This window comes from Delphinus delphis, chromosome 21 (assembly GCF_949987515.2).
Source record: "Delphinus delphis chromosome 21, mDelDel1.2, whole genome shotgun sequence".
Lineage (NCBI taxonomy): Eukaryota > Metazoa > Chordata > Mammalia > Artiodactyla > Delphinidae > Delphinus > Delphinus delphis.
In genome coordinates this window covers 26,160,686-26,180,117 of record NC_082703.1, presented here as the reverse complement: position 1 = coordinate 26,180,117, position 19,432 = coordinate 26,160,686, and the positions used below count along the sequence as shown (strand labels likewise).

Below are 19,432 nucleotides of genomic sequence, written 5' to 3'. Positions count from 1 at the left end.
CCAAGACCCTCAAGACCAAATGGCTGATCACGTTCAGCCTGTAAAAGGTCATATTTTCTTATTGGTCTTCACATAAAATCAGAAAACAACTCCAGCAGCAGCCACCCATGTTCATCGGAATAGCGTCAAACACAAATAATTGCCTAAAACCGAGGAAAGTAACAATTTAAAAAAATAAAAGTAATTACATGATGATCTACATGAAAATCTTTGGAGAATATAAAGTGATACAGATATAAATCAAATAGTAATAATGCATATTATATGTCTATATTAAATAAAACACTATAGTAAAATAGGCTTTTTAAATTGATGTTTGTATACCAGGTTTGTATACTCTACAAGCAATTTCATATTCTTGGAGAAAAATTTGAATAAATACTATCTTTTAAGTCCTGTACTGTACACTCTAGAATAATGAATTCTGACCTTCCACTTCTAAGTGCACGTGCCATGTATGTGTAGGTTCACTCACAGATGTATCATGAGTAAATTAATTGTTATTGCTTATTCACTTAGGAACTTTACTTGCATCTCAGGTTATGAGCACTAGTTGCCCTGACACTAGTGGAGGTTTTGTGTTCAAGAGGCGAGTATAAAGTGAGCGGAGACGTGCCGGCGAGGCGGCTGGCCCTTTTCCGCGTCTTTCTACCAGTTATAGCAACGGCCTTGTTCCTCTGCCAAGAATTACTGGTTACGACCGGCCAGTTAATCTCCCACACTCATTACTTCGATGTAGTGTAGACTTGCACTTAATCAGCACCACTTATTATATATCTGCTTTAGAAAAAAATCCCAGAATCCAAATCTTCACAAAAAGACATGTAAAATTACATCCTTAGATTTGATAAATTTTTTCTCCCTGGCTACCCAAATGCTAAAGCCTTCTTTCTAGTCCTGCCTTTTCGTTGTATTATGAGAAATAAATGGTTAATGTCCTAAATGCTAATGTGAAAACAAATATAACCTCAGTTAATTGGTAACTTAACTTTTATCCTATCTGGATAAAATTTTTAAAAGTATACTGTCTTCTACAACAAAATTTTGCTCTGCTAGTTTCATTACCAATAATTATGAATAATATTATGAACTTTTAACTATAAAGTATATCCATCATTAATTAGCATTTTTTAAAAGTCCACAATTCTTTTCCTAAGCTAAGCACTTAGAGGTTATATCAAATCAATAATGAGTCTGTACTAGTGGTGTGACCTTGGGAAAAACGACTTTTGAGCTAGTCTGTGCTTCAGTTTCCTTATCTGTGAAACGGGGTTTATTACCTCATCACATAAGGTTATTGTGAGGGTTAAATGGTTTAATGTAACTGAAGAACTTAGAAAAATGTGTGACATATACCATTTACACATCCGCCTTATTGTGATAGACTGAGTCTACATTTAAAAAAGGATACTCCTGAGCCTGGAAAATTCTCTGTGTGGCAAGTCTGTCAAGGAGAAGAAGGGAATAGAAACAAAGTGGTGTGAAGACCCAAAGGAAGGAATTCCATCCATAAGAAGAACAAGAGAACACACCTGCCGGACATAGGAGCAGAGCCTCCAGACAACAGAGAGAGAGGTGTAGGCTCCCCTGCCTCAGGGAGGGGAAAGCACGCCCTTCCCAGGATCACAGGGCTGGAGCCCATCAGAGTGGGTCTCCTTGGCTTTGCCTTCCTCGTGGGACAGCCCCCTGAAGACACACAGGGACTTCTTGCAGGCAGTTTTCACAGTTACCTCAGAGTGGCAAAGCTCTCATGCCACATTTTGGGTTCAAGGTGTGTGCGCTCAGCACTGTGTTGAGCTAATTACCCTGGGTGTCCTTCAACCCCCCCTCCGGCCCCTTGACCTCATTCAGTCAAGAAACAAGACCACTCATCTCCTGATGGCCAGAGGGGGGCCCAGGGCCCGTATTAGCCCTTTTACCTCCTGCCCACCTCAAAGCATGTCTGACGCAAGGCTGCCCACACCTCACAGTGGATGTCCAGTGAACACAGTGCACGATGGACCTCATGCAGTCATATATGCAGTAAACCCAAACCCACACAATCAGTTACAGTAGCCATAAAAAGTATCCCTTCCAAAGTATTCCTTAGACTAAAAATGGTCTAGTTGCCACTCTATCAGTATTTATTACGTCTTTAATTGCAAGAGATGTTTTTTCAAACTTACAAAGTGATAGATAGAAGGACATAAATTTGATTTTTGAATGATTTCCTTTATTGATCACTGTCCAATTCAATTCTAAATAAAAATTCTTAGTGCTTGTGATAGGTTCCATATTCTGGTTATCAGAATTCTATGAGTTTCTTCTTTTATTCTCTTTGCGTCCAATATCTTTAACGAGTTTGAACCCCTTGCTGTTTGATACACAGAGCAGCCAAAGGGGGACCTTCTGATTTGCTGTTTCAGTGTTCTTTTCACTTATTTTGGCTTTTATGTTAAAATCACCATTTCTTCAGGAAAGAAAAATGGTATAAGAATATGCAACAAAGCCCATGAATGATTACGCGTTTCTCAAAGAGATTACTTGCCCAAAATGCTTGTTGAATTTAAGAGATGAAGCCATACATCGTCAGTCTCAGAATTGCTGAGAATCACCAGATTCTTGACATGAAAGGACATCCACGTCCCAGCCGGAGCAAAAATGAAAGTCCAAACACAGCCTGAGAGACACACCACTTGCCTTTCTCACCATAAAAATGTTTCTTAAAAAGTATTAAAATTACACAAATATATAATAATAGTAACTATAGCTATAATTTTAAAGTTATTCTTATAAAATCCCATTGCCATGTTTTGGGGTCACCACTTCCCTGTGCTTCTTTCTCAACGCTGTTTCCCATGAAACCCTCCTTCAGGTCCTTATGGGGAAAGATCAGGGGCAGGTGAGCCAAGTTCTCCTGTGTTTCTCTCCCTGATTTTCTCCCCGACCCTTGTACGTGGGGACATCATGAGATTCGAGGGCACAAGTCATCATGAGCTGATCCTGAATCTCCAGCTTATTCCTTCCATCACTCAGGCCAGGGAAGGCTCGTGGTGCAGCTGATTTCAGTGATTGTCAGGGAAGACGGGGATGTCAGAGATTGGAATTATGAAAACGGGCGTGCACGGGACATCTGCCACAGTTGTGTGATACTTCAAGCAGCCCCCTTAGACTGAACCCGGTCCCCCTTTCTCTCACCCCCGTTACATGTAGGCATTTTACTGATTTTCAGTTTCCAAGCTGATCATTATTCTTCACACTCAGACTTACTTTGTTGAAATTTTAAAAATCACTGTGCTTTTCACATAGTGTGGCCAATAAGTTATTTCATGCAGACTCGCATGGAGCGCTCTTGTCACACAGACACACACAGGCATACACACAGAGATGCACACGCACATGCACACACAGATGCACACACATCATACATATGCAAACACACACATACACAGAGCAATTTTATTATTTTATGATTGTTTTGGACGAATAGACTTTTAGGAGTTAGCCTAACTCTCATAGGTGAGGAAACAGGTGCTGAGAGTTTAGGTGACTTTCTCCAAGTTGGCAGAAAGTGGAGAGCTATATTTATTTTCATTTTTACTCTGATTAAAGTTCTTTATGCAAATTTGGATGTAGAGGTGAATTGCCCTCTCCTTTCGTCAAGGGGAGAAGAACGTATTTTCTGCCGCCGAAAGGGCTTCCGTCCCAAGCCAGGCAGATGGGCTCAGTGTTGTGAGACAGTAGCAGGGGACTCAGTGGTTTGGTCCACGGCTAGAATCCCCTTTAAATGCATCCAGGTTGAGGCCACAGAATACCAACGTGGGAAAACTGCATGGACATAACTGTCGAGTCAGCACATTGGAATTGGCGGGGATGCTTCATGAAGCAGAGATGGGGCACAGAGAGGTGACTGCCAGTGATACAGCCAAAGTGCTCGGGCATACCTATTTTATTCTAGAATTCTTTGTAAGTTAGGAGTAAGATGCATTCTATTAAAAGAAATAAAATCTTGAAAATAGGATGAATGGGGGTATCTTTCCTGTCCAGTGGATAAAACAGTAGAAGGAAGCCGCTAGTCTATAAAAACAATATGGTGCTAGCAGATACATTGAGAGAAAAGAGGGCTGTCATGATTTAAAAGTTTTTATTTATTAAAATCAATAATTCCGCTTTTGAATCCTCTTTCTTTTTTTAATGTCCTATTTATTTTAGCTGAATGTGGAGCAAGTGTCAAAGGAAATGAAGGAACATTACTGTCTCCAAATTTCCCATCAAATTATGATAATAACCATGAGTGTATCTATAAAATTGAAACAGAAGCTGGCAAGGGGATCCATCTCAGAGCACGAAGCTTCCAGCTGTTTGAAGGAGATATTCTAAAGGTAAAAAAAATCTGTTTTAATAGGACTCCATCTTTCCTTCTCAGGAATAAATATAATGTTGATCCATCTATATATATAGATATATACATATATTAACGTATCTTTATATATACACATATTTTCCCAATTTGTTTATCCAGCTGGTTTGAGAAGGTGGCCTATAGTATCATGTGTATGTGGACTTTGAAATACCTAAGTCTATAATCCTGGATCTAAAATTTATTAGTTGTATATTTTAGAGATATTATTTAACATTTTTAAGCCTTATTTTTCTTATATGTAAAAACATGCAATGGTACCTACCTTTTTGTGATGTTCTGAGGATTAAATAATATAGATACATATTTCAAGCATTGTTCCTAGCACATACTAATAATTGTAAAAAAAACTTGCAGGATCCCCAGACCAACCCTTTCTACAGTCACTCTTGATTTGTAAATGTGATCATGACAGAGCATCCTTCAGAGCTAGAAGGATTTTGATGTGAGAGTAAACTCAAGCCCTGCCACTGTTGCTGGACCACAAAGCAGGGTTGATGTGGAGAAGCCAAGCCAGGATGAGGCAGAATCTCACTCAACCAGTCAGAGCTGTGTTCACAGGACTCCGAGGTGTGCTAGGCATGGGACCAGCATCAAGGGTCAGTGCAGTAGATGACTCAAAGCATCAGAGCCTCGGGGAACTGCTCCAGGTGGAGCACACCACTCACATTCCAGATGGACTCCAGAGAAACAGGCAGGGGGACGGATTCAAGGGGCACCCAGGTCTTGCCTTGAGCTCCAACTGCAAATGCCCCCAAACTTCTAAGACTTCTGAAATAGTTTCCACCTCTCCTGTGACTATTTCAGGAACCTGGGGACCTCCCTGGCTCTAGGGGCTGAGTAGTTGGCACTTGTAGCCCGAGCCTCAGGGCCTTGAAAGAGAGTGGCTTTGAGCAACAAAGACCAACACTGGCCGTCATCCAGCCCGTCCACCTGCTCGTTCCACTGGGAAGTAAGCGACTTGTCCAGGCCACACGGCTTGTTTATGGCAAGAGAGGGACACATCTCATCCCGTTTCTAAAGTTCTAGGGTTTTTCAGTCATATGTGCATCTACATGGACACACACAATGCTCCATCTCAGATGCAGTAGATGTGACTCACTTGAAGCTGTGAGCATTAAGAAGCTATGCAAAGAGCCTGCTAAGAGGGGAACTTAGTGCCCTCCAGGTGTGTCCTCTGTTTGCACAGTGGATAAAGTGGGGTCGCTGGTAGGTTCTGTTATGTGCACAGGTCAATAGAAGCTTCCAGACTCAAGTGCTCATCACTTCCTCCAAGTCCACCTTTGACTATGCTTCAAGGTCACAATTTAGGAGAGAGGTTTTATTCTAGTTGTTCTTTCATTGTAATAGTCCTTTGAAAGCTCGTGCTGGCAGTATGAGTCGCTGTAATTAAGAAGTGATTTTCAGGTATGAAACTAGTACATCCTCACTGATCTGAAAAAAGTTAAATTTGCATCAAAGAACTGTTTTCTGAATCCTTTCAAATTTAGACATCAGTAAGCCTTTAAGGCAAACTTTTATGGAACAATTAACCATACTTTGGTGCAGGCGAGTGACTAGAGACACTGGATTAAATATACACTGATACATATTACTGGAATGGAAGGAAGCAAATCATTTTCATTTGTGATTGCGTGCTGTTTAAACTTGTTGATTATAACAAAAAATCAAAAAAACATCTTGCTTACCACCTTTACTTGCAGAGAAACTGTCAATCATCTGAAAAACCTAGATGCTGTGCAGACATACCTTTTATTGAGTATGCTAATAAATATCAAAAGGTTAAAAACATTTCAAGTGGGACTACCTTGAATTTTGAGCATAATCCCGCACACGTAGTGTGATCCATTAACAGAGACCAGAGTTTATGTACACACCCTCCCCCGCATAAACGTGATGCTTGCTTGTTTCATGTGGAAACACCGTGTAAGAGAAATACAGCTCTAAGGAGAGTGTCATGATAGGGATACGTAATGGAAAGCGAGGTTAGTTCTGGAAACAGAGCCCTCAGGTATAACTCCTGTAAAAGTGGGGACGATTTCCCCAGTCCTTTCAGCATTGTCATTCCAGAATTCCTTGTGATGTTTTCTAATCTGTGCTTATCTGCTCTCTTGGCTATTCCACTCGGAGCATATGGCATTTATTATGTGCCAGGCTCCAAGGAGGGTCTGTAGTGCAAATAGGCATAGCCTTGTATTAACATATGACCCAAGGAACCTTTTCCTAATGACTGAAAGGGACACTTTGATCCCAGCTGCTTGTAGATGAGGATATACAACTAGGAGGTTTTGTGCCGAACTAAAATCGCTTGTTGCTAATTTAATTGGAAGTAAACATCAAGTCTTTTGCCTTCCAATACTATCTGGGTTGTCATTTGTGATACATGAGAAGCATGAATCCAGATTTTCACCTTGCGAGAGCTGACAACATAATATCCCCACTAGTCAGTTACTTTTTCGTTCAGAGATTTCTGCTGTCAAGCCCAGTGCTAACTGCTGGTGATGCAGATAAACAAGACAGAATTACTCTTCCAGAGATGCTTAATAATTCAGTGTGGCAATGGTTCATTTTTAGTGGTCTAGCTATGAGGATCCTGGAGCTAGATGCTGTCCATGTAAGCTATTAAATCTTGGAGAAGCACTCAAACAAGCTAAGACCAGTGGAGGTGACAGTGGAAGATGCTTCAGAGCTTTGAGGACCGAGCCTAAGTGTGTGTTGATTTCCTTTAATGCCCCCTCATCTCCATGGATTTCTATGAATCACAGAGAATTACATGGCATGTGGAGTAACGTAAGACCTTGCTGGAGAGGCCTGGACACTTTACTTTTGAGCCAGCATGCTCTGGATTCTAAAACTCTTTATAATCTGGGTGCCAGCAACCTCACTATCGAATGAATCTATGTTAAGCCAAACAATGATTTTTCCTACACTAGCCTGTTGCTAGCTTGCATGAGAAGTTATAGGGTATTTGATTTTCCTACTCGAGCATATGCATATTTAATTAAAATGAAATCAAATAATGATCCATTAAAGTAATCCTTCTAAATGTGTTTTCTCCATTTAGGAGTATGAATTTGTAAGTCTGTCAAGCAGTAATCATGGTTTACATATGCATTAGAGAAGAGCAGGAGAAGAAAAGTAAGAATTAATCTGTGTGAGAAGGAAAAGAAGTGAGAGAAATAGGCAGATATGGGGGAGGCTACCAGGGGCTTTGATATACTTTATTTAGATATCTTTTATCAAAAAGAACTGGATGTTCTCCAGTGTGATGTGATACATTTTCATTCTTTCTTCTAAAAAGTCCTTATCCATACCAGCAGTTCCTTGCCATGAACCATTGCAGTGGTTTCAAGAGGCAAATGGATGAACCTTTGCCACGAAGCATTATAGTCTTGACCACTTAGCGGGGGTGTGAGGGGCTCAAAACTAAATTCTCCTAGAACGTGAATGCTGTTTGCTCTGGCATTAGGAACGTGTACTGTGGGACGCCCCCCCAATGCCCACGCCTTAAAACTGTCTGACGCACTCTCCACTGGGGGAATGTGATTGGCAACCCTGCACTCCCAGTGTGCACCTGGGAAGTCATCACTTCGTGTCCCTTACCCGTGATGTTTGCTCAGAACCAAGCCCGGTCCACTTGTCTTCCAAATGTTCGGGGTATCCACCCAGGCTGTACAACCACCTGTGAAAATGGAGTCAGTCACAATGCTTCAGAGCAAGATGACCTCTCTCTCTGATATCGGACATGACAGTATTCCTTTGCTACAACAAATTCAAAACTAAAGTCACTGCAGGCTCAGGGGCTACAAAATGTGACAAGGTTTCAGCACCTCGACTTGTAACACATTTGGATGAAGGAGGAGACATTCACACTGAACTATGACACATCCTTCCAACCTCTGTAAGTGCCAGGCTTACAAAGGTGGACCATGCAACCTGGAAATGCAAATACATGATGATTTCATTTTAAATAAACACAGAATGTTCAGCTTGATGCAGATAAAATGATCTGGGCACAAATGGAATCTTTTGTCTTTAATGTTAACGGTAAAGATAAAACTTAAAGAAAAAAGATTGTTTGCCAGTGTCTTCCATCCACTCAGCTTTCTATAAACTGTGTCACTTTTTAAATTACTGTATAAAATCATAATCTTTGAAAATTTGGATTTCTTGTTAAAATTGCTAACGTACAAAATTGCTAACATACAAACAGAATTAATTGATAAGGGGATTCGTGCTGTGAATTCTCCTCAGGTCTACGATGGAAGAGATAGTTCATCACGTCCGCTGGGGGCCTTCACTAAAAATGAGCTGACGGGGCTCATCCTGAACAGCACCTCCAACCACCTGTGGCTGGAGTTCAACTCCAATGGGTCTGACACTGACCAGGGTTTTCAGCTCACCTATACTAGTAAGTGCCATACGACTTAATCGTTTCATTTTACTTTTATTTTCTCAGGATACATCTGTTACTTTGCTGATATGATACATTTTAAATATCGATTTTTTTCCTGGCCCCCATCCTGTGTTTTGGATTGCTGTTTAATTCTGTGCACTGTTGAGCGGGCAGTAAATTTAAACACATTATCAGAAGTAAGAGTTTGAAACGTGTTTATTTAGAAGTATTAGTATTTTCATAACATGACTGTACCTGAAAAGAAAATATTATGACATTTAAGAGATATTAGGGTTGGGCTTTCCTGGTGGCGCAGTGGTTGAGAGTCCACCAGCCGATGCAGGGGACGCGGGTTCATGCCCCGCTCCGGGAAGATCTCACATGCCGCGGAGCGGCTGGGCCCGTGAGCCATGGCCGCTGAGCCTGCGCGTCCGGAGCCTGTGCTCCGCAACGGAAGAGGCCACAGCAGTGAGAGGCCCGCGTACCGCAAAAAAAAAAATGCTTGACTTAAAGAGATATTAGGGTTAAAATTATTGTGTGATTTAATGCACATTGACAAAAATTCATAGACAATATATGAAATATTTAAAATGAATGATATAATTGATAGTAATAGTCCTTGAATGCCTGCAACACATCAATACTTTTCTATTATATCTATCTATCTATACATACACATATTAGATTCCATACATTATGTAAAATAGATTACATGTGTGTAAAATATAATTTATACATATAGATACACACACGCACACATATAGGTGTGTGTGTGTGTATATATACCCTATGTTGTAAGTGCTTTCTTATCACAACTCATTTCCTCCTGAGAAAACTAAACACAAGTAATTGGAGTGTGTGTCCAGGATACCAGCTGTCTGAGTCAGTGGAACCAGGATTCGGTCTGTAGCTCACAGTTTTAAGCCGTGTTCTTAGTGCCCCCTCCATTAATATAATTAATATAAATCAATATGGAAAATGCCTTTTTTTAAAAAAAAGATGAATGTGAAGAAGACAGAGGAGGGTAAAACAAAGGAGGAGAAGGAATTGTTCTTTCACAAAGGGAAGTTGGACGTGTGATAACTGTCATTTTCAACATTTTTAGTTCCAGAAAAATAAAGTAAAAAATATAGTTATTTGGTATAGGTTATTAATTAAAATTAAGTAATAAATTAGCTAAAATGCTTAAAATATACAAGACAGTCCAATCCTTCACCAACCCGATGATTAAAAATCTTTGTGATACCAAATACCATGACATAAGAAATTAAAAATTTCGGATTTTTGAGCATGAAAGTCTATTAGTGATTATCAAGACTGATTCCTTTTTTTGACAGATAAACAAATGAAGGCCTGAAAAATACAATAACTATCCCAGACATAAAGCTAACCCATGTGCCTTAAAGGAGGATTAATTGCCTCAAATCCCCCTTGGTAGGTGAAATTACAGTTGAAGAATTATAATTCTTTTGACAAAAATAGAATTATAGTCCCATGGACAGGATGAGAAAACCCACATTTCACTTTCATGAATATAACCATTTAAAAGACTCCGTGAATTGAAAGCATACTAATTATATCATGTACAAATAAATTACTAGCAGTTATATTACCAAATAAATTTATAATTACAACTTTTGTTTACTAGGATTCTACTTTAGAGAATTTCATCCTCAAAAAAGTTTCAGAGAGTTCTTGTCAAACCAGTTTGCTTTGATTACAGATAAAATGTAAACCGCCGTGATCTCTTTTTCTTCTACTGCGGTTTTCCATCAAATGCTCATCAATTTTTAATTTATTACTCGGATGTGTCAACACACGCCTCCCAGGTTTTATACTGGTCTTACAGCCTTAGAGGAACATGGGCACATGAGAAGGAAGACAATGTGAAAGCTCTAGGCGCCTTTCTGAGTTTCCTGTGATGCACACCTGGGTCCCCCTCCATTGTTGCTTTGGCCTATCTGACAAATCGTGCTTCTTCCAATGGCTTGTAAGCAAAGAGCTAAAACCTTGGCCCGAGAGCTGTCCTCTCTCCTCTGTGCATCTTCACGACCTTATCCTCAGGGCCGCCCAAGTGTGGAGGTTGCTAAGCTCACAGCTACTTCCTAGGAAAGGTATCATGTTAGACTTCTACGTTACATTGCAGGACTTTTTCAGCCGTAGTTACCGCGTCCTGTTTTCCCTCTGACGATTTCCAAGGAGAGTAATTCTTGATTTGTGAGCACTCATTCCTCTCCTCTCATGGCAGTGCAAATTCAAGCCTGCTGGAATTTATAGTCGCTTTATTTATTTATCAGTGAGATGGGGGTTACAGGACTGTTTCCAGAATTCTTACATCCCCTTTATTTTCCAAATGGCAATGAAGAAAGTCCATATGCCCTAAAAACGTGTGATGGGATTGAAATTAGAGGTTGTAGCTTCCTTTGTGTATCATGCCCACCTTCCCTCGTCAAGAAGAGTTGCTTCCACATATATACAATGGAATATTACTCAGGCATAAAAAGAAACAAAATTGAGTTATTTGTAGTGAGGTGGATGGACCTAGAGTCTGTCATACAGAGTGAAGTAAGTCAGAAAGAGAAAAACAAATACCGTATGCTAACACATATAAATGGAATCTAAAAAAATTAAAAAAAAAAGGTTCTGATGAACCTAGGGGCAGGACAGGAATAAAGACACAAACACAGAGAATGGACTAGAGGACACGGGCGGGGGAAGGGTAAGCTGGGGTGAAGTGAGACAGTGGCATGGACTTATATATACTACCAAATGTAAACTAGATAGCTAGTGGGAAGCAGCCACATAGCACAAGGAGATCAGCTCTGTGCTTTGTGACCACCTAGAGGGGTGGGATAGGGAGGGTGGGAGGGAGACGCAAGAGGGAGGAGATATGGGGATATATGTATACATAGAGCTGACTCACTTTGTTATACAGCAGAAACTAGCACAACACTGTAAAGCAATTATACTCCAATAAAGATTTTTTTTTTTTTAAAAAGAGTTGCTTCCATGCGCTATCCTCAGCCCCTACTAGACAGCACGTGATGGTTGTCACTGTTTCTCCATGGCACCCTCCAGACTGTGAGGACCTTTACTGCTCCTCGCATTTCTCTGAGTAACTTTGAGAAACCTTGAAGCTGTGGATGTGTTTATGGGCACTTTCCAATTATTTGGATTTTATTTTTATAACATAGCAGCACAGACTTTCTAAAAGAAGAAGAAAGAAATGTTGGTGACGGTTTCCAGTTATGTAGCTCTTAGTATAATCAATTTGATGGGAGTAACTATCTTTTCTGCCTGTTTTTCCTCTTTCCTCCACCTATAATAACACAGATGCTACCCAGGTGCAAGTCTTGTTTCCAGGATTGTCCTGGAGCTGGAACACACTGCCAGATGGAAAAAGATATTTGTAATATAGCACTGATGGTGCTGATGGCTATAATCAAAATATTATTGACTTCACATTAAATTCTCAGGTTTAAACACTCGGTAATTAAGTTTAAGAAATCCCACGCTCCCACAATGTGGTTGAATACCTGAATCAAATCTTCATCTCTAAAAGATGGTTTGGAAATAATGAATGGCTGTAAAATGTTTTCAGCCAATTATTAAAGCTTAAGCCTATTTGAAGGCACTTTCAACTATTTTCAGAAGACTTTTGTAATTGCCTCTTGCTCGTTAATTGCATTACTGAAGGAAACATTCATATTTAAATGTTTCAAATCCGTAATTAATCTACACACAAGTGGATTAGAAAAAGTCAACAGAGTAAATATATAGCTTAATAAACATCTTGAAGTTTTTCAAATGAGTACAAATCATTTTGTATATCCTCTAATATTTAGAGCGTACTACCCAATACCTTCTAATTTTACCATCTTGGCAATTCTGGGTCTCGGTAAATAGCTCCTTTTTCTCTTCTTTGTAAGTTAGAAACTCAGTCTCCAAATCTGTAAGTGGTTTGCTGAGGCTTTTACCTATGGGGTATAGCTGGGAGCCAATCCAGGTCTTCTAAACAAGGGCCAGAACTGTTGATGACCTTATTTTCAAATATTTTAGATGATCCCACTTTGATGAGTTCCATATTTATTGACTGATATTTATATATGTAAAGGCATTGGCAAGGAAGAAAAGCCAGGCATCTTTGGGACAAGTAGGAATAAACATATTAGTAAACATTTATTAAGCAACTGCTGATTTCTGAGTAGTAGGTTAGAGCAACATACAACTGGAAAAGTTTACCTCTATTGGAAGACACTGCTTTTTACTACAGATTTGTCCATTTTCATAACAGTTGGTAGTCTTCTGAGCCTACAATTATGTCAAGTGGAAGCATAACCCATAAGCTCTTTTAGATCAGGGACAATGGGTGTTCATTTTTTATTCCCCTCTGTACCTCGCACAGATGTCTGATCTATAATATTGAAAGCTTAGATTGGATCATTGTTATTCAAGCTATATTCCATGGAGCACTAAGATTCTGCAGAGCTGTCTCAGGCCAATAAGAGTTTCACCTTATTTAACATAAGCCTTTCTTTTCTTTTTTTTTGTTATCCCAGTGATTGTAAAGCTCTTAAATACCAGGAAAAATCATATTGACAGTGGATTGCTATGTCTTCTAAATATTTCAGCAAATATTTTTACCGAAAAGTAGTTCTGGAAATTTAAAAAAAAATTCCCTGTTGAATTCAGAATTCTTTAAAAAATATACTGACCCCTTTCGAGTTCCACAGGGATGTTCCCAGAACAGTCACTCTTCAGAAACAGTTTCCCACAGGACTTTCTGGTTGTCACTCTTACTGATTTAAGTAGAGAGGAGCAAGCAAAACACCAGTCACACCTGAACAAAAATTCTTACTGTTTGGGAGTGTCGTAAAAGAACCGTATTCACCTTCTCTGCGCCATCTCGGTGTGTCTGTGTGCTGCTCGATCAATGACTGTACCGTGTATTATTTGTGTACTGAATGCTTAGCACTATATTGAAACAGAGAAGGCAAAAGCCACGGTTCCCGTCCACAGATAAATGACTTAGGATAGTCACGTGCAGCACTTGTGAAACACTGGTCCGTGGAAATGTGGCTGCACCTTCATGTTCTCAACTATGGGATGGGTCAGCAGGGGGTTCAGGGCGCAAGCTGATACGTGTGACCGTAATGTATCAATCTCCTGATGCACTACGTTGATGCAAAGATGAAAATCTTTTGATTCTGACCCTTAATGTATTTGACCCCTAATACATTTCATTTTTATATGAGTTTGCTCTTTTTCTCCAAAGAAACTATAGCTCCTCGATGATAGTATGTGATCCTAGTACCCCAAGAGTTAGAAATATATATGACACATATTATATTTATTTATTTGTGATGATGGCAAATATAATTTTCCAGAGCAATGAGAGATCATTGAAAGCTGGAATCACCCTAGAGGCCTCCAGAATTTTCTTTCCTTCCTGCTAGATGCCTTTGACTCATCCCTTAAGATTGCAGTTAAATGCCAGTTTCTGTATAAAGGCTGCTCTGCTCCAGATTTCCAGAGCAGAATCACCTGCCTCTCCCATGCTCCCTACCCCATGCATTTTGTCTCTAATCCTTTGTTTTTACCAACAGAAGGGGTGAGGTTTTCAAGAGGAGTAATCTTAACTTGCTCACTTTTGTATCACCTCCATAGTCACTTAACAAATGATAATTGAGTTGACCTAGATTTGCCTGGAAGGAGGCAGATTTGAGTAAAGATGCATGCGGAGAGTAGAGTATGATCTTGGAACTCATGAGATAATGAATATGAAAGTCTGAATAGAGTGGAAGATGCATGATGAGGAGAAAAAGGAAGACAAATGAGCTGCGGGAACCTGATTATGGAAGCCACTGAAAGCTGATCAGGGGTATTGGTCAACATTAAGGCAGAGCCATTAATAATATTGGAGGAATGAAATTAATGCAAGTGTGAGATTGAAAGGAGAGGATGATAACAGCCCCAAACAGCTCTGTCTGTGCTCTTGCCACCCACGAGTGACCTGAGAGTGAAGGAGAAAAGCTACTTGCTGACTTTACAATAACACACATAATGGGACAGAGCAGAAATATGGACTTATTTTTACTTATAAATGGAGTGGTCAGATTGAAATACTAAATATCTTTTAAAAACAAAAAGAAAAAGAAGGGATGCCTTGGGAGGGTGGTGTGGGGTAGTCAGTAGTCACAGAAGAACAGATAGACGGACCTTAAAAATGGAAATTCTTTGGTAACCCCTCAAGATGTATTTGGCGCAGAAGACTAAGCAAGTAGATGCTGGAGTCTTATCCCCCTGGGAAACCTGTGCTGTGGTGGAGGTGGACTAATTAGGCTGCCCTCCCTTCAGGTCCACTGGCTTTATTTAACTAAAGTCCCTTGCTCTGATTCTGTGGTTATCAGGCAGTATTCTCAGTGTGACTGGGGTGTCAGTGTGGCTCTGCCAGTAGGAAGAGAGTGACTTATTTGTGTTGACATAGGGATTCCAGTACATGGACTGAATCCATTTATTGTTTTCAATTAGGGAATTGGAATTCTGGCGTTGTGCTTAAGTCACTAGAGTCCCCCATGAGATGAATCTCTTTTGGGTACAGAACTAGGTGTCTGATCCTACAAAGTCATCCTTCAGGAGGCAGACTGCTAGCTTTCCTGGGGTGACTTAACGCCCCTGGCTGTTGCAAGCCTCATTTTTCTGTTTCAGACTCTTATAATATAGACTGTAGAGTGGGGAACCCACGGTCAGGGACATCTCTAAAACGCTGAAGGAAAAGAAGCTTGAGGGGATAGACGAGGAAGAACGTTTCAAAGAACTAAGAGGCTGGAGGTGAGCATGCAGACCTGAAGGACAGAGCCGCCACTGGTCCATAAGGCCCCTTTGTGCGTATTATTGTTTACAAAGGAGGGGAAGTGCTTATCCTGGAAAGTGAGGGCCTCGGGGCACGCCCTCCGCAGCTGCACTAGGCAGCTCTGCGAACAGCAAAGCACACAGCCTGGAGTCCAGAGACCTGCCCAGCGCCTGGGCTGCATAATTTGCAGATGATGGTGTTCTGTTTGGGGACAGGAAAACTAGGACTTCGCTTTCCCCACAGCCAAATCTCTCATGGCTGGTTAATTTCCATTCTTCAGTGTCTTGAAATGGTCACCCTGCACCCAACCCTGAATTATCTAAGATAAGCACCCTAGACTAGAGAAACCTCCAAGTCCCCTACAACTGGAATCTGAGAGAAAAGAATGTGTCCATTTCCCAGGATGGCCCCTCATTTCCAGCTTCAGGGATCCCCGCCCCCCGTTCACACTGTTTTCTCCAGCTGATAAGGAGCGGAGGTGGGTGATTTGGCACTGACTGATTTGGGACCACCCACAACATATTCTGGGAAGCGATATAAGTGCCCGGAGCCACAGTTATGCAGCTGTCATCTCGATTTTATTAACATGCTAATAGAATTAAAATGACACCAGCATTAAACACGCTATTATAAATGAGTGAACGACTCTGGATATGAATATATCCTCAAGGCCAATAATGAAATACTAAGCACTGTCACCTTCGTGCTTCAAAACAAGTCACAAATATTGCAAGCATGAAGTATACACGGGCAGGGTGAGCCATCAATTACGGGAAACAGAGCTGCTGACGGTAAAGAATAGAGTTAAGTCAGAAGCTGAAATTGGAAGACCTTGAAATCATGGCCTGATAACGAGCTAGTTATCTACAGGCTTGGTTGACATCCTAAGTGGGTGGATGTAATTTTGGGAGTGTCCCTCCTCCCGCCCATCACCACCCAGTTACATCAGGAGTCGCCATATTTCTTTGGGTTTTTTTTCCCCAGCTTTACTGAAATATAAATGACACATAATAAGTTTTAGGTGTACAGCGTGATGATCTGCTACACGTATAAATTGTGAAATGATTACCGTAAGGTTTGCTTAATGCCACCGTCGCCTCACATAATTACTTTTTTTTGTGTGCGGTGAGATCTGCCTATTTCTGATAGAGATTCTCCTGATACCTTTTCCTCCCCGACTATGAAGGAGGTTTAAGTGCACAATGATGTGTTCATTTCATAACTGCTTTTTTTTTTTTTGACAACTAGATTTTGGAAATTCTGTACAAGCTAGGTGGCAGTTATAAAAGCAAGTTCTTGAATCCAGGTTTATAAACAGCAAAGACATACACTAATTTCTCAGAAAGTCGTGGTTGTAATATGTGCAAGCATTGCTGTTTATCTAATAAAACCTACCATGTTATTCCAAGAATAGCATTTGTCACATTTTCAGTCTTTATGTTCTAGAAAGTCATGTCAAAACAATGTTTGGTTCAATGAGTAGTTTTAAAACTTATTTAAAGTTGTGCTACAAGTCAGGGGAAAGTATGGAATAGGGTCCAGAAAATAACCGGCTTGCACGTGAGTCCACACAACAGATTTTTATTTCATTTCAATGAAGATGAAAATTGTGACAAACATATCTTGCTGCTCTGGTGTCTGCTTGTGTGATACTAGAGTATTAATGTGTAATTTGTAAATAAAGGTTTATGGAGCAAGAAATTGTTTTTAAATTCAGCAGATAAAACTGCTGGGAAAATGTGATTAGTATTATTTGTTTTTCCACAGTTAACTAGTAGGTAATTTTATAAAAGTGTTATAAAATAATAGGCAGTTATTTTGTGAATAAGTCTATTCCCAGAAAAAAATGAGTTGTGTACTTCTAACTTTATTATACCTAGGTTAGATTTATTCTAGTTTGGGGGTTATCACCGGAACACTTCTCCCATGAATCAAGTACTACATAGCAACTGTCACCTGTGAAGAAAAAAAAAGATAATTTTTAATTTTTTTTTTTTTTTTTTTGCGGTACGCGGGCCTCTCCCTGTTGTGGCCTCTCCCGTTGCAGAGCACAGGCTCCGGATGCGCAGGCTCAGCGGCCATGGCTCACGGGCCCAGCCGCTCCGCTGCATGTGGGATCCTCCTGGACCGGGGCACGAACCCGTGTCCCCTGCATTGGCAGGCGGACTCCCAACCACTGCGCCACCAGGGAAGCCCCAAACTGATATTTTTAAAAGGTGTATATATTAAGTGAAAATTAAACTGTATACTCAGAATTTATTGTGCTATGAAAAGGGTGGTATAATAAAGAGAAAACGGTTTAAAGTCAGTTATGTGACTGGCATATGACCATATGCTTATGTGATTGCATTATTGGAAAGCTCCCCTATCAAAATATCAAGCCATCTCCATACATTTTTTATAAGCTTACACCTTCTTGTAAGAATTCTGAAAATTGCATTTTTACTCTGCTTTTACAAGAAAAGAAAGCCTATAGAATCATGTTGTATATAATACACTTTTCAAAATAGAATGGCTTTCAGTGGAAATATCACAGTGGAAAAGGCAGTCCAGTAGAGAGAGAGGCAGTCTGTTAGTCCCTACAAAGAACTCTGTATTTACTGTGAAACAAGGTGGACATTTTAGAAAGAGGAAAGCATCTCAGGGAATGGCGAATAAAAAACCAGTGCCCAGTTCCCAATCCAAGCATACAATTCATGGTTTGCCTTAGAAAGTTTTATTTTTATGGATACATTTTTAGATAAACATCCAAATAAATGTTTAATTCTTGTAAAACATCATTAACAAAATACTTGAGGCCAAACTTGGTAGCATTTTTAAGAAGTGAGGCTTAGGGTTGAGTCATTGCTTTACCTGGAGACTGAAACCCCTCCTACCTGTGGCTACCCCATGGGGAGGCTGCCGTAAACACAGGACATGAATCTGCATCCATTTTTCACAGGGAGGAAAAGGCAAAATATTATTATGAATATTTTAACAAAGGAAAGTGACACAGGTGATGCCTAATCGACTTACTCGGTGTCAAAAGCAAATTCGAGGTAGAGATGGGCATACAGGCTGGGTTGCTTGCCTTCTAACTGGGTGTTTTATCATCTTGCTCCCTTCTTAGCATGTATAACGTCACAAAGACTAAAATATAAGTGTTTACAGTGTTTTTAAAAAATTCCAGTGAAACCATGAGATGCTTTGCTTCTGTGTCAATGTGAGAGTTGCCTAATTGGTATCACAGGTCACCCTGGTGACCCACGTCATGGTCCTCCGAGCCCTGTGAAAGCCCCTGCATGCCAGTGGGTCTAGGAACCGCTTCTACATAGCTTTTCATCATTTTCTATGAAGTTTAGTTTTGTGGGCTTTTTAAAAAATTTTGTAATTCATAATTCTTTATATTTTGTGACAATTTAACAGTTGATACGCACTGCTATCTATTTTCCTCTTTCAGAGTTAAATATATTGTTGGTCACCAATTCTTTGAGAAAGACAAAAGGACTCAGAGAAGAGTGACATAAATGATTTATTACAGGGATTAAACTAAAAGCATATGACTTGAGTGTGAAATAAGATGAAGGCTGACAGATGATATCACCAAATACTATAAAATCTTAACATTTTATGGGAAGAGTGATGACAGAATTTTTTCCCTTCTTCTTTAGGGGAAATAAAAAGCAATAATTATTGTATTAGTCAAAGTCATAGATACATTGTTTTTGCAAAGAGTCATTCATTGGAAGATAGGAATCTCAGAGAGACTTCAATGTCTTGTCAGAAGGGAAGTGCTGGGTAATGG

General features: G+C 40.1%; 1 protein-coding gene across 1 annotated transcript in view; it reads left to right on the top strand.

Annotated features, from left to right (window-relative positions):
- CSMD1 (CUB and Sushi multiple domains 1) overlaps window positions 1-19,432 on the top strand; it is a 1,741,289-nt gene that overhangs the window by 1,453,429 nt on the left and 268,428 nt on the right. Inside the window, exons 22-23 of the mRNA XM_060001344.1 lie at window positions 4,192-4,361; window positions 8,654-8,810. Of these exons, the coding sequence (XP_059857327.1) occupies window positions 4,192-4,361; window positions 8,654-8,810 (327 nt within the window). The remainder of the gene's footprint in view (window positions 1-4,191; window positions 4,362-8,653; window positions 8,811-19,432) is intronic.